Here is a 14,968-nt window from a genome sequence, read left to right as displayed (position 1 = left end):
AGGGGAAATTCTCCTGCTCTTGTTAAGCTTGAAAATGGGAAATGACAAATGCCAAGTCAATTCTAATTTTGATTGACTGGGGCCAAAGACTCAAGCAGGTAAAAATGGTTCTTGGGAATCTTGGACAATTGATCTTACCTACCCTATTTCTCCAAACTAATAACAGAAAATTGTGGCCCAAGAGAAGACCAGCCCAGTCCAGGTGTCTCTCAAGTATCATAAAACCTATTCACTCTCTGTGGATGTCTAGTGCATTTGTGAACAAGCTTTCAGTTTTTCAAAAATTATAAATCCAACTGTTACAAGATTTAGGAAAAAGCTTTTGGGGAAATTCCAAATTCAGGAGTTCTCACAAAGCCTTACCTTTTCTTCTCCAAGTAATGAACGGTGTGACCATCTTGAGTAAAAGCAGCTATGATCAAGCTGAAAGCCATTATTTCTGTTAGGAAATAAAACACAAACAAATTTCTTCTCTCGCTTGCTGTGTTTTGCCTAATCCATCCACAGCTCAATGTGTACAGTTTGTTTTGTGTTTGTCTTTCAACTTCTATCACGGCCTGGCTGATTGGTACCAGGATCAAACACACAAACAAAAAGCTCTCCTCAGATGACTTGCTAATTCCTTTCACACCCACCACACATATGTATTTGGGACAACAGGAAATCATGATTAAAACAAAATCCTTCTGCCACACAGTGCATTTATTCCTAAACTAAATAAAAGCAATCTGGCATTTCTATGGGGGAAAAAAAAGAGCTATACTGTTGCCTTTTTTGCTCATTTCTTTCCAGTCAGTAGAGGTTGTGACATTTTCTTTCTGTTGAATAGAGATGTATACTTGTGGTCTTTTGCTCAATGATTCCTCTAGACCAGTCTTCCCTCCCTCCTGCATCTTTAGGCTTCTGAACTGATTACAGTTTGGGTCTCAATGGTAAATTTAGTTCCATTTGAGTCTTTCTTTTAAAACAAACAAACAAACATCCCAGGTACCCTTCAATTCACAGCAATGAAGCATGCTTTTCACTCAAAGGGACAAAGGAAACTTACCTCAGTGTAGTGCCTTCTGAGATGAGTCAGAATAAGCCAAAACAACAGCTTTCTGAATATTCATTCACTCGTGTTCATCAATTTTAATAAATCTGATATTTGATGTGAGACTATTAGATCTGTTTTTCCATTTAATCTCCACACTGGCCTTGGCCTGCTCTATAGTGCATGAGTTAAGTTCGATGACACAGTGCTTTGAGTTCCAAAATACCAAAGACCTGAGAATGACTGTTGGCTACAGTCTCACCCCAACTAGTCCTGTTATTTAGAAACTTGATTAGTTTCAAATATCTGTTGTACTTACCATTGTGTGGATCCCACAATGCTTATATATGGGGCAGCATCAATAGAAAGATGGCATGACAAAGGCATAGGTACATACTACCTGTTCATCAACACGGGTAGAAGAGGATAGAACAGTTCAAGAACACACATACTCTTGTGATACATCATTATGGCTTATGTTAAAAATGAAATCCTGCTGCACAAATTTCTATACTGTACGGTCAATTGTCAGTAGATGCTCCTGTATCAGTGTCAGAACACTACCCTTAAAGAACTTTGATAAAAGACAGAAATTTGTTTGAAACAAAGAAAATGTTGAGAACTAGGCAGCTAAGAAAAAAAGGGAAGGAATTAATGATGGCTAACTTTAAAAAAGAGGGATTAAAAGTGGAGGATACAGAACAATAATCTAAGAATGTTCACATAGTTGTGTTGTTCTAATTTAAATGCACCAAGAATAGCTTCCCTTCTACCAAAGGGGAAATCTCTCAGTATTTCCTGCTAACATTGACTGCCCTTTAAGAAAGGTGTTGCCGACGAGTTTGGACAAGTTCTGGGAAGAGGCAGCCAAGCAGCTACACTCAATGATTATTGCTACTCTCTCTGACCAGGAGTTTATATGATAATAATAGTCTCAGAACCATCTTTCTGTAATACCAGTTTCCGACTACTGAAGGTTGTTTCATTGTAGTTGTGGCTAGGTATTATGAACACTAACTCAGCAAGAGTAAGGCTTAGACTGTCAGCTGTTTGTACAGAGAAGCATCAAGCAGTCTGTGGTTTGGCCATTCGTGGCTAAGATGCCTGAAATCTAACCCCAATTGCTGTGAGATGCTGCTTATGCTAACCTTCCATTCTGTGTTTAGTGAAGAACTGCAAATGGTTTTATCCTACTGTGTAGAATTCTACAGAACGGGATCAGCTTCTAGAGATCTGACCAATGGTTAGTGCATCTTACTTAGTTCCCAGGATACATAATGACCTTTGTCAAGGCTGAGGTCAAATTTATGCCTCCATACATCTCTAACTGATATTTTGAAAAATAAATCTCTCATCTTAAATTTTGAAATAGCATGAAGAAAAACCCTAGTAGGATGGTGGTGGCCCAGGCCTTTAATCTCAGCACTCAGGAGGCAGAAACGGGTGGATCTCTGTGAGTTCAAGCCAGTGTGGTCTACAGAGAGAGTTCTTAGACAGCCAGGGCTACATGAGGAAACCTATATTAGAAAACCAAAAGAAAAAGAAAGAAGGAAGGGAGAAAGGGAAGGAGGGAGGGAGGGAGGGAGGGAGGGAGGGAGGGAGGGAGGGAGGGAGGGAGGGAAGAAGGAAGGAAGGAAGGAAGGAAGGAAGGAAGGAAGGAAGGAAGGGAAACCCTATTTTATTTCACTGAAGATATGACAATAAATCCATCACCAATATACCCCCTCCTCAAATTAAACGTGTGTATATTAACCACTTTTTAAAGACAGTACTATCAAATGTTTGGCACTGGCTAGAATACATTAAATTCCAGATGTAGTAACATATTGTCCTTCGAAGACTGTCCTGTGTCTTTGAAGACTGTCTCTTTTCATACTCACATTGAGGTTAGAAGCTATGCTGTGTAGTAGAGACTTATTCATGTAACCCAGACTCCTCTCCCTACTTGCTCCTGCCCTCTAATGCTGATCTGTTCTCCTTCCCTTCAGTTCTATTACATTGCGTAACTTAGCAAGGTGAAGTTCTGTATGTATTTGCACTACTAGCAGTTGCTTCAGGACTTTTCTAGAAATTAGGCTCACAAATGACAAATGACTGGAAGCTCCTGTGCTAGCCAGATGATGTCACTTGATAGGCCTTGTCTTGGAATAATGTGCTTGACACTCAGGTGCAATCATTTACCCTTACTGCAGCACCTGATCCTCCATGTTTGATATTTTTACAGCATCCTGTGTACTGTGTCAATGTTGTTGGGACCCAGAATGCTCACAACCTGATCACTGTCTCTACCGATGGCAAAATGTGCTCCTGGAGCCTGGACATGCTCTCAACCCCACAGGTGTGTCTATTTTTAACCTACACATTGAAGTGTTCTGGCTCATAGACCTGCCCACTCAAGAACACGTCTCCTGAAGGCTCAAAGGCCTGATTTCAGCAATCAGCCCTTGAAGCCAAAATCTATTTCCTCTACCACAAATTATGTCATTATTGTGATCTGTTAATCCTTAGGTCAGTTTCAAATGAGATGGAATAATGCATTTTAAAGCACGGGGATTACAGAAGTTGCCTGGAGTGACACTTGTGCTCACACTACAGCATTGGGAAGCAGTGCAAAGGAGGTTGGCACTCAGCAGAGCAGCCCATGCTGAGGACTTGCCTTGAAGGAAAAATATCCCAGCAAAACAGAAACCCAATCTGTTGCTTGTTTCCAGTACCCTAGACAACCGCCTGTTTTCCTCTCTGGAATGTTTGCGAACATGACTCCTGCCATTCCTTGTTCAATAAGTGAGAGGTTGAAAATGAACCAGTTCCAGTGTCTCCAGACCACTAGTGATCTCAGCAATAGGACCGGAGTAGGAAGGAATCCTGGAGGCACACATCGGAGTGTCACCTTCAGTGCACGCACATGTGACATACACATGTGTGCAAGCACGAGTGCAGACACGCTCATACTGTCCACATGTCTTTGTGTGAAAAAGTGCAGCATTCTCTTCTCAGCTTAAAACCATGAAGAGTTCACTGGGCTAGTGTTTGGCAGATATGGGAGGAAAAATCATAGAAAATTTCCAGAAGATAATTCTCAGTCTTAACCATTGCTGTCCCCTCCCCTGAAATGACAGCTCGAAGATGTCTCCCATTTGATTTTTGAAGAGCACTAGTTTCAAGATCTATAAGGACATATGGAAGCTGTAAAGGACTTCCTCTAAGTCTCTACAGATGTAGAGACTACTGAAGCTAAGCTCTTCACATAACTTTAGGGGCTCAGAGAGAGTGCTAACATGCAGCTCACAATTCAGGTTCCTGGTTTTGCCTGTCTTTATACAGGCCTGCAGTTGTGTGCAGATAGTTTATGGTTTTGCTTTAAAATTCTCAGCAATGTGTTGTTTTCTTTTAAAAGCATGGAGATTATAAACAGATATCAGAGCAAACCCTCTATTTGGGAAGTTTTAATTGCCCATTTTGCTGATTAAACATGTGTTTGTTTGGGTTAAGCCAGTGGTGTGGGAGCTCCAAGCCCGTTTTTATTAGTGTTAGCATGCCCACAGACGCCTGGCATCTGTGAGGAGACAGAGTATTTGATGGCCTGGTCTCCAAGGACAGTAGAGACAAGTGGGGCATCGCACAATTGCTTTCCCCTACCCTTTGCCTGCCCCCCTCCCCCAGGCCCACATTCACCCAGTGAGTTCCCAAGACATCTTGCTTGCTGCTAACTTTAGAAACGGGGCAAAACATCAGATGTTCTTATTTTCTGTGTTACTGTCAAGGCATCTTTCCCCTTAATCAGCATTCTACAATGCTCTCAATGTAGGGATGCCATGAATGATCAGTATCTCATGGGGCCTCAGGAGTCATGTGACTGTACCTTGTCAGCAAGCATTTTCTACTCATGGACTCTGTGGCCAAAAAATAGCTTGGTCGACTTGCACAGGAAAATCTGAGTTCCCGTACTACTTCAGGAATAGTTTGTGCCAAGATTCAGATACACAAAATAGGCTGTTGGATGTAAATTGTCAGGAATAATCAGAGGCATGACTGGTACTTATCCTTTATTCTTTAAATAAACTTAATTTAAACTTAAACTTAATTTAACAGAATATCTTTTTTGACACTATTTTAAGTCACATGTGTCTGTATGACCGTATGCCATGTGAGCAGATATGTTCATGGAAGTCAGAGGCATCAGATCCTCTTGAGATGCAGTTAACAGGCAGTTGTGAGCTGCCTTACTTGGGAGCAGGGAATGGAACCCTGGTCCTCTGGAAGAACAGCCAGTAGTTTTAACCACTGAGTCATCTATTTCTTCATCCCCGGCAGCATGTATGTCTTTTGACATACTCTCTAACTCTTCATTTAATAAAACAGTTTATCATAATAAAGACTCGTATGCTGTGTAAAGGACTTAGAGCCTGCACACCCAACAGCCACCTTTTGTGGGATCCTCTTCCCGTTGACATCTACATTTTTATGACCTGAGTGACTATTTCCTGGTCTCAGTGCTTGCAGGACCCACAGTCCCTCCGTGACAAATGTGTTTAGTACATCTGATATTAATACACGTGTGTTCTCACGAACAATTGATTTTGAAAATGTTTGTAAATACAAGGGTATTGTGTGTTTTATTAAAGCCTGGAGCTGACAAGTGTAATCATTACAGTATTATCTTTAGTTTCTGCACCATTAGTTTCAAAATTCTCACCTGTCATCTCTGCCTGCCTGGGGAAGCAGCGGCACATGCTGATGAAATCCAGCCGGCCTGAAACCAGAGATACAGAGTGGCCTGGATGTCAGGGGCAGTTGAGTCTGGCTTCCAGCACAGTGGGGGCCTTTTGTAGCACTGTGTGAAAAGCAAACAGACTATTTAGCCAAATGATTTTTCCATGCTATCTTTGGCATTGCGAGGAGTTGACAGATGGAAATGTAACCACACCGTGTTTTGGTAGGAGAGCATGGAGCTGGTGTACAACAAGTCCAAGCCCGTGGCTGTTACAGGAATGGCTTTCCCGACGGGAGACGTCAACAACTTCGTGGTCGGCAGCGAGGAGGGCACGGTCTACACGGCTTGTCGTCATGGAAGGTGATTTTTCTGCTTCCTTTCTGATGACATGGTCTTCATTTTCCAAAATCTTGCCATCTAGATTATAACCACCTTGCTTTGTAGGATAGTTATTTCTGAAAAATGCAATCCACAATCTCAAGTCCTTATTAGCTTAAAACGCACAACTCTCTGGGTCCCCTGTGACTTACAAACCTTTGGGAACTTCACATCCCCTTGAAGAACAATGTTTGACTTCTTCACAGAGCCTGTCACACTTCCTATCCCTTGCCTGACTCACTTTTTACACATGCCATCAAGCCCCTACCATGTGTCCTGCAGAGATTAATAACCATCCAATATTGCCTATCCCAAAATGCCATCATGACTCAGTTGCTTTGTTCTCCACTTGGACTACCATCTCTGACTTCTTTGCCTAAGCCCTCTGCATTAAACATCCAACACAGGCATGGTTCCACATTGAAGTCTTTCTGGCTTTCTTCCCATTACAGCTTATGGGATTTCACCTTGTTCTGTTAGTTCACTTGTTTAAGGAGTATTTGCTAAGAACTCACTGTATCAGATACCATCATAAGAATACAGTAAAGTGCAAGGTGTGGTCATGTAGAGAGTAAAGACTGATACAAAAGTAAATGGTCGCTTAAGATGATAAGAGCCACCAAGACAACTGAAGTAAGATGAGAAGGCATGGACCATTGTCAGTCAGGGTGGTTAGTCTACATATTCTTCTACACACATCTGCAGTAGCATCTCTCACATTGTCTTCCAATCAGTCACTCATCTACCAATTTCTATCATGAAATGATTCCCATTTCATCTTTTATTTCCTGACCCAGTACCTGGCACTAGGCAAAGAAGTGACAATATAAATAAGATATAAAGAAATGACAATATCGAAATAATGAAAGAAGCACCTTAAGAGCCTCCCACTAAGTCAGAAGGGTTGAAATAATATGAAATATTCATAGCACTGTGCAATTCTCAGGAGAGACTGGCAAGTTTCTCTGAAAACAGCCGAAATGCTGAAGTGGATTCTAGCCATTTGGACTAAACAGGTGGCCTCACATCTTTTGAAAGGATCCCTGTGCCCACAAAGATGCTTAACTTCTCTTTCACCTTTATAGTTCTTGGCCAATTGATTTTTTGTCCCTTGTCCTCATCCCAGGCTCAGCTACATGAATGTTTACACTCCAAGCACACAAGCTGTGATGTTTCCATTGGTTTTATTTCCAAACAAGCTGTTTTTGCCCTGCTTAGATGATTTAAAGATGACCTGGGAAGACAGGCCATATAGGTCCGTGTCCAACATTTCTACAATAATAAGACTTGACTAAGCCCACACACCAAACACAAAAAGAGCTGATCAAGTGATTCCGTGGTTCAAACATTTGCTTCTCTTCTCTACAGAGAGCCTTGCTGGATGTTTTAAGTATACAGGTACCATTTAAACCTGGTTCTTGTCATTCATTGGGAAGCTGACAACAGTGTTTCCAACAAGTGCATAAATACATGCAACACTAATTAAAATGCCATTATGTGACACACAGAGCCCAGTGAATGAACCATGTAGCCACAGTTTCATCTCTGTGTGCATCAATAAGACAAACTTTGGGTTGACCCAATCCAGTTACATCCTGGGTGTGTACAGCCTGGGTCTTTAAAAGCTGGAGTGTAAACTCTGCTTTTTTTTGTCATATTTTTTTAAGTGAACCACTTTCTAAATGATGGGTATTTTTATTCTGTGGCTATTGCAAGCAGGACCAGAATATGCATTGTTGTGCAGAAGAATGTGTCTATGACTCACACCACAAATGTCTTTTACTAGAAGTTTGCCTTCGTTTTTGACATTGGTCCATCCATCTGAAATATAGAATTCAAATCTTGGTGAGGTCGCTAAACAGCAAGCACTGGCTCTGTCATAGTGTTAAATGGGTGATCAAGGGTTATAGGAAAGAGCTGGCAGATTTCTACTTTTTACCCAATGTAAGTGCAAATCCACTTCCACAAATTAAACAAGGTCTTCCCTTTGCACCCTATAAATCCTTTCAGGATGCTGCTAAAAACAAGTGGATCTCCCCAGGGGCCACTTCAATGATCAGCTACTTATGTTCAGCAGAGCACTTTTTGCTGATCAGGTGTTAGAAGCACTGTTAGCCGTTTTCCTGGGCATGATCACTGAGTGCTTGTTACAGGGCACATACTCAACAGTGTTTTCCTCAATTTTCTCAGCACACTGACAGTTTTTGGTGCCCTGGGTCCAAATGTTTTAATAACCGAATTCAATTTTGCTATTAGTGACATAATATTGAGATCCCACAATCCCTACATGTTTGTCATACTTATAACCTCATACATATGGATTTTTAAAATATAATTTATTTGGTATATGTTCTAAGAGTTTTCTAATTGTGCATAACTGCATGCAGTCTATTATATAATTTCTTAAAAGGTTGGAAATGACCCTAGCTTGGCTAAATAATCCATGTCTAAGAATGACTTTTAAAATGTGCATCCCTGTTCTCAAGTGTGCTGTTCAAAGGAGCATACGTTTGTCTTTCGTTTTTGTTATGTAGTTCAACAAATATTTATAGAGTATTTATTGTATACTAGATACTTGGCAGCAAAAAATGTAAAATATCTTCCCTTATGGAATTTGCAAAATGAATCTCAGATCTCTTTTCAGTTTCCAGTAAAATGAACATATATTTTTTTAAAATTATATTGATACCATGTGAATTATTTTGAGGTAGCAAAGATTTTCATGAGATGTCACATGTTTTAGATGTTAGCTCAACTTAAGAAATTTCCTAGAAGGAATAAACAACTATTCTTTCAAAGAAGCCTTGAATTGTAAAGTCACTGAGCTCCTTAGAAAGCACTCAGGTGGGGCCTGAGTATATCAGGACTTGTTGCATCATAACTAACAAAGCTTCTGAGACTCAAATGCATATGTTTCAATATAACAGCTTCCCAACAATAACAAATTCTGTGAGACCACGGGAAATAGATAAATGATACAAATTGTATTATTACATTCTCAAAATTTATTAAGCATCAATGTCTTCCTATCAAGAATGGCTTCATTCCTGATCGTCTATGGTTGTTTTAGCATATGCAGAGATGAGAGCTGTTGCTTGTGGTCAATTGTTGCTTTGCAAAGGTCACTCAAATGCTACATGTTTGTTCTCTGCAGCAAAGCAGGCATCGGTGAGGTCTTTGAAGGTCACCAAGGGCCAGTGACAGGCATTAACTGCCACATGGCAGTGGGTCCCATCGACTTTTCTCATCTGTTTGTCACGTCATCATTTGACTGGACTGTCAAACTGTGGACCACCAAGGTAAGGATGACTTGATAGAGACTGCTCCATAGTACACAGTGGGAGAGGATGTTTCCCTTCTAGGAGAGTTGCAGAGAACTGATGTTACCTGGCATTGAGATTCAGACAGCTTACTGGGGAACTCCATATGCCCGGGTCTTTCACACTTCATACTTATTATAAATATTTGAGTTATACTTGAAAACAGGTTAATTGTATTGTATAATACATAAATATATGTTATTCAAATAATGATGAATCCTAATCCTTCTTTACTAATTCTACTAATCTAAACCCACACGAATCTTGATGTTAATCTCTCTAGGATTTGTAACATTTACTCACACACACTCATAGCTATGGGGGAAATGTTCATATGGTTTGTCTTGATATTTGATTGTGTATCTTTTATCTATTCTGGTTTCTTGAGCCTTAGGGGGTTCCTCAACTGGTATATTGAGATGTAAGTTACTTGTGCTTAAAATGTCATTTGTACTATGACCGCAAAAGAAGGTGCAATGGCCTGGAGAATAAAGAGTGGTGTACAGCTGGAAAGTTTGGGACAGAAGGAACGATGACTACAGACAGAACTGCAAAAGAGATAAAAGCCACAGAAGTGGGTGATTAGTGATTTGACTGGAAGGACTGTGAGACAGACTCAGTAACACATAGGGAACCTGGGGAGAGGCCAATCTCACCAAAATGAAAAGCTCTGGGTTCCACAGGGTACCCTCTGTCAAAATAGTAAGGAAGAAAATAACAAGTCAGAAAACACTCAGTACCAACCTCTGACCTTCACAGTAGCACACACAAGAGTAAGCACTCTTGCACATGTACATGCACACATCCACACAGACTTGTCTTTGCACAGAGAAACTAGTGGCATGTGGTAGCCTTCACTGCATGCAGTGGAGCATGCATAAGGACGGACATGTTAGAGGAAAGTCTTATACAAGCTGAGCTGAGCTTACAGTGCCTGGGAAGTTCAGTGGAGAGCTTTGAGCAGGCCATTTGCTGTGAAGCACAGAAGAAGGGGAAGGCCTTGAGTTGCAGTTGCATATTTAGTAGCAGTCAGAAGGGCCATGACAGTTGTAATCACAGGATCTAGCAGGAAGCATAGGGACTCGGTTGAGGTGTGTCTCAAAGGTCATCAAGAGATGTGGCAACAGAGAAGGGAGCTGAAATCAAGCCAAAGAATGGGAAAGAAGTTTTGTGGTGTGTCCATGGTTCTTCCGGGAGATGACAATGTTAAGATGACAGATGTGGCCGCAATTGTCTGAAAACATGCACAGCCTCATTTAAAGGGGGAAATTCAAATGAAATTCACATTTAGAAAGTCTATTTCCAAATATCAGGTGAACAGAATCTAACAATTTCACATCTGAAAACATCCAGCCATTCTTGTACTTGTTGGGAATGCAAAGTGGTACAAAATCCTGGGGAATTGTTTGGGAAGATCTAACAATACTGCAGACCCTAACAAACCATTCTTACATTAGGGAATTCATGCTGAAACATGAAAGTATGTCTGCTAAGGAGCAGTCATTGAAAGATTAACCAAAGAACAAAAGGCTGGGAAAAAAACAATAGTCTTCATTAACTAACAAGGCACTGTGAGAGGGAAACTAGAAAAAAAGTGACTTTTCTACACTATTATAAATTGAACTCTAGAAAGTATATCTAAATTAGAAGAGTTGGGCAGAAAGAAATGTGAATAATACTTTGTCATTTTTTTATTAGATATTTTATTTACACTTCAGATGCCATCCCCTTTCCCCATTCCCCCCCACCCCCCTTAGAAAACCCCTATCACATGCCCCCTTTTCCTTTTTGCATTTATACATTTTTTTAAAATAATGTTAATCATAAGCGTTATAAGTTTGGAATTGTTCAATCAGAGGTGTAACCCACTGACCGACCTAGATATAACAACTATCTTTGACTGGTGGAGATACATGAATATCTGCCTCCCTGTCTCCCCCCTCTTTCTCTCTTTCATCACCTAGCTTCTCCTATCCTTCTTCTCCTCCTCTTCTTACTCCTTTTCTTGCTCTCAGTACTCCTCCTACCTTAGCTCCTCCTACACATCACCCTTCCTGTTAAAATGAAACTTTTCTCTCAAAATACAATTAGAGCATAATTATGCCAATTTGTACCAGTGAGGTACAAGATAGTCCTAATACCCAGTCCATCATTTTGTTGACTAACCAGCACCTCTGTCATCTATCCTAACTGAAACATTTAGTTCTGAACCTGGCTTTAGGATGAATGTCAGCTGACTACCATCCACTCAAATCTTTTCTCTTACGGTAAATAGCTATAAGTTTTCAACCCCGTCAGAAATCCAGAATGACTGAGTTAACTATAATTGTGGGAAGCACAAAGCATAGCTTCTAAAACTTAGCCAATTTATAGAGACCTCTGAACACCTGAAAAGCCCCTATACTACCGAACGTTGGAGCATCAAATCTTCAGCCTTCTGGCCCAGAATCATCTGACAGACCTTGGTGATGCAGGATTAAGGACTGATTACTCTGTCTAGGCAGATATAATCAGTCGACTATTCTGCATGTGTGTCCTTTTCTGGACAGTAATTTGTCTGTAGATGGAGAGAGGCAATTCTTGCCTAGTGGCTGTTACCACACAACTGGAGTAACTCCAAGGATGCTCAATTTCTTCTTAGAATCCACGACAGGAAGCTGTCAGGAGCAGACAGGTCTCTAATCAATATGAACATTAATATATAAATATTTGTAGCATCAGTTCTATGGACTTCTGATGTTTTAAAAACCAACTATCCATGTAAGGTAACCTGGACTGTTTTCTGTTAACTCCTCTCGGCTATTTCTAAGTAAAATATGGAAAGCACCCTAACAATAAACTCAAAAATATGAATTTGCTATAGTCCCTTAACTCATAGGTTAACCATCCCAAATCAGTTAAAAAAGTTAAAAAAGGGCTGGGTCTAGGCATTGTATTCCTAAATGTGTTATACAGGCACAATGCCCATGAGTGTATCAATATTCATCTCATTTTTATATTAATAAGAGGCTCGTACCAATGAAAACCTTAAATTTGAGATCAAAGTAAATTTTGTACCATTTAAGAATTTATAACTTCATCTTGATAATAAGTATATAGATTTCTACCAGTAGGTTATGGCTATGCAGTAAGTCCTAGCTAATCCCCCCTGTTCCAACAAAACCACTACTTGTCCCTAGAAAGACAGACCATTATTAACCACATTAGTCCCCAAGCTCAGGGAATAGGGGCGCTGACTCTTCTTTAACTTCTTCAAGCTGATTAAGGGCGTTGAGATTTTAGAAGAGGGGTGGGGGAGAGAGTAAATTGATAAGCCTCTGATGCTGTGTCTTCACTGAATCCAGATGGAATTCCAGGACATCAGAGGTTTGGGCAGGTCTGCTCAGTTTGCTTGATGAGTAGATACACCAAGGCTGTGTATTCTGCAATATACAATTCTCAGAACAAGTTTAAGTATCAAGAAAAAAGAAAAAAAAATTTCCACCCCCAGGGGGCTGACATTTTTTTTTTAAGATGTTGGTTCTGAAGACTTTTTTTTTCCCGCTTCTTAAAATTGGTTGTAGTATTTACGTTTCAGATTTTATCCCCTTAGCCTACTTCCTCCCACCACCCAGAAACCTATCCCATCCCCCTCCTCATGCTTCTATAAGGCAGTGACCACACCTACCCCCCTCACTATCCCCTCCCCGCCCTCACATCCCCCCCCCCACTGTGTGTTCATTCACTCATTTTTTTTTTATGGGACCAAGAAACTCCTCTCCCACCTATGTCTGACAGGGCCATCCTCCCCTACATATACCTCTGGAGTCTTGGGTCCCTCCCTATGTGTTCCCAGGCTGGTGGTTTAGACCCTGGGGGGCTCTGGTTGTTTGGTATTGTTGCTTTCCACCTGGGGTCAATAACCCTTTCTGCTCCTTCAGTCCTCTCACTAAGTTCTCCATTGGGAAACCCCTGATCATATCAGTGGTTAATTGTGAACATTGTCCTCTGAGTGTTTTAGTCTTTGGCTGACCTCTAAGGAGACAGCTATATCATGTTCCTCACATTATGCACTTCCAGCCATCCACAACAGTGTTTAGATTAGGTGGCTGTACATGGGGTGAATACCCAGGTGGAAAGGTCTCCTGATGGCCCCTCCTTCAGTTTCTGTTCCATGTTTTGTTTCCCTATTTGCTCCCTTGAGCATTTTTATTTCTCGTTCTAAGTAGAACTGAGGCATCCCCTCTTGGTCTTCCTTCTTCATGAGCTTCATGTGGTCTGTGGGTTGAGTCTTCGCTAATCCAAGCTTTTGGGCTAACATCCGTGGAGATATGTTTGTGTAACTATCTTCTTTTGGGGTTTTTGGAAGATTACTTTCTTGCTTTTTCTAGGTTGTAGTTTCCCTCCTTGTGTTGGAGTTTTCCACCAATTATTCTTTGAAGTGCTGGATTTGTGTTGAGATACTGTGTAAATTTGGATTTGTCATAGAATATTTTGGTTTCTCCATCAATAATGATTGATAGTTTTGCTGGGTATAGTAGTCTGGGCTGGCATTTGTGTTCTCTTAGGGTCTGTATGATATCGGTCCAGGATCTTCTGGCTTTTATGGTCTCTGGTGAGAAGTCTGGTGTAATTCTTATAGGTCTGCCTTTATATGTTACTTTGCCTTTTTCCCTTACTGCTTTTAGTATTTTTTCTTTGTTTTGTACATTTGATGTTTTGACTATTATATGGCGGGAAGTATTTCTTTTCTGGTCTAAACTATTTGGAGTTCTGTAAGCTTCTTGTATATTTATGGACATCTCTTTCTTTAGGTTAGGGAAGTTTTCCTCTATAATTTTGTTGAGGATATTTACTGGTCCTTTTAGTTGGGAGTCTTCCCCCTCATCTATACCTATTATCCTTAGGTTTGGCCTTCTCATTGTGTCTTGGATTTCTTGTATATTTTTGGTTAGTAGCTTTTTGTATTTTGCATTTTCTTTGACAGTTGTGTCAATGTTTTCCATGGTATCTTCTGCACATGAGATTCTCTCTTTCATCTCTTGTATTCTGTTGGTGATACTTGTGTCTATGACTCCTGATCGTTTTTTTAGGTTTTCTATCTCCAGGGTATTGTGATTTCTTTGTGATTTCTTTATTGTTTCTACTTCCATTTTTAGATCCTGCATGGTTCTGTTTAATTCCTTTTCCCGTTTGGTTGCATTTTCTTGCAATTCCTTAAGGGATTTTTGTGTTTCCTCTTTAAGGGTTTCTATCTGTCTACCAGTGCTCTCCTTAAGTTCTTTGAGAGTGTTATTTATGTCTTTCTTAAATCCCTCTATCATCATCATGAGAAGTGATTTTAATTCTGATTCCTGCTTTTCTGGTGTGATGGGGTGTTCAGGGCTTGCTCTGATGGGGGAGCTGGGTTCTGATGCTGCCATGTAACTTTGGTTTCTGTTGCTTACATTCTTGCTCTTGCCTTTTGCCATCTGGTTAACTCTAGTGCTGCCTGTACTTGCTGTCTCTGACTGAAGCCTGTCTTTCTAGTTATCTAGCTTGTGT

General features: G+C 40.6%; 1 protein-coding gene across 6 annotated transcripts in view; it reads left to right on the top strand.

Annotated features, from left to right (window-relative positions):
- Window positions 1-14,968, top strand: part of Dync1i1 (dynein cytoplasmic 1 intermediate chain 1) — a 302,775-nt gene that overhangs the window by 231,471 nt on the left and 56,336 nt on the right. For all 6 annotated transcript variants that reach the window (XM_034519246.2, XM_034519242.1, XM_034519247.2 and 3 more), the window contains 3 exons: window positions 3,258-3,371; window positions 5,974-6,107; window positions 9,280-9,424. In XM_034519246.2, the coding sequence (XP_034375137.1) occupies window positions 3,258-3,371; window positions 5,974-6,107; window positions 9,280-9,424 (393 nt within the window). The remainder of the gene's footprint in view (window positions 1-3,257; window positions 3,372-5,973; window positions 6,108-9,279; window positions 9,425-14,968) is intronic.

This window comes from Arvicanthis niloticus, chromosome 15 (assembly GCF_011762505.2).
Source record: "Arvicanthis niloticus isolate mArvNil1 chromosome 15, mArvNil1.pat.X, whole genome shotgun sequence".
NCBI lineage: Eukaryota > Metazoa > Chordata > Mammalia > Rodentia > Muridae > Arvicanthis > Arvicanthis niloticus.
This window is presented reverse-complemented; position numbering and strand designations above follow the sequence as displayed.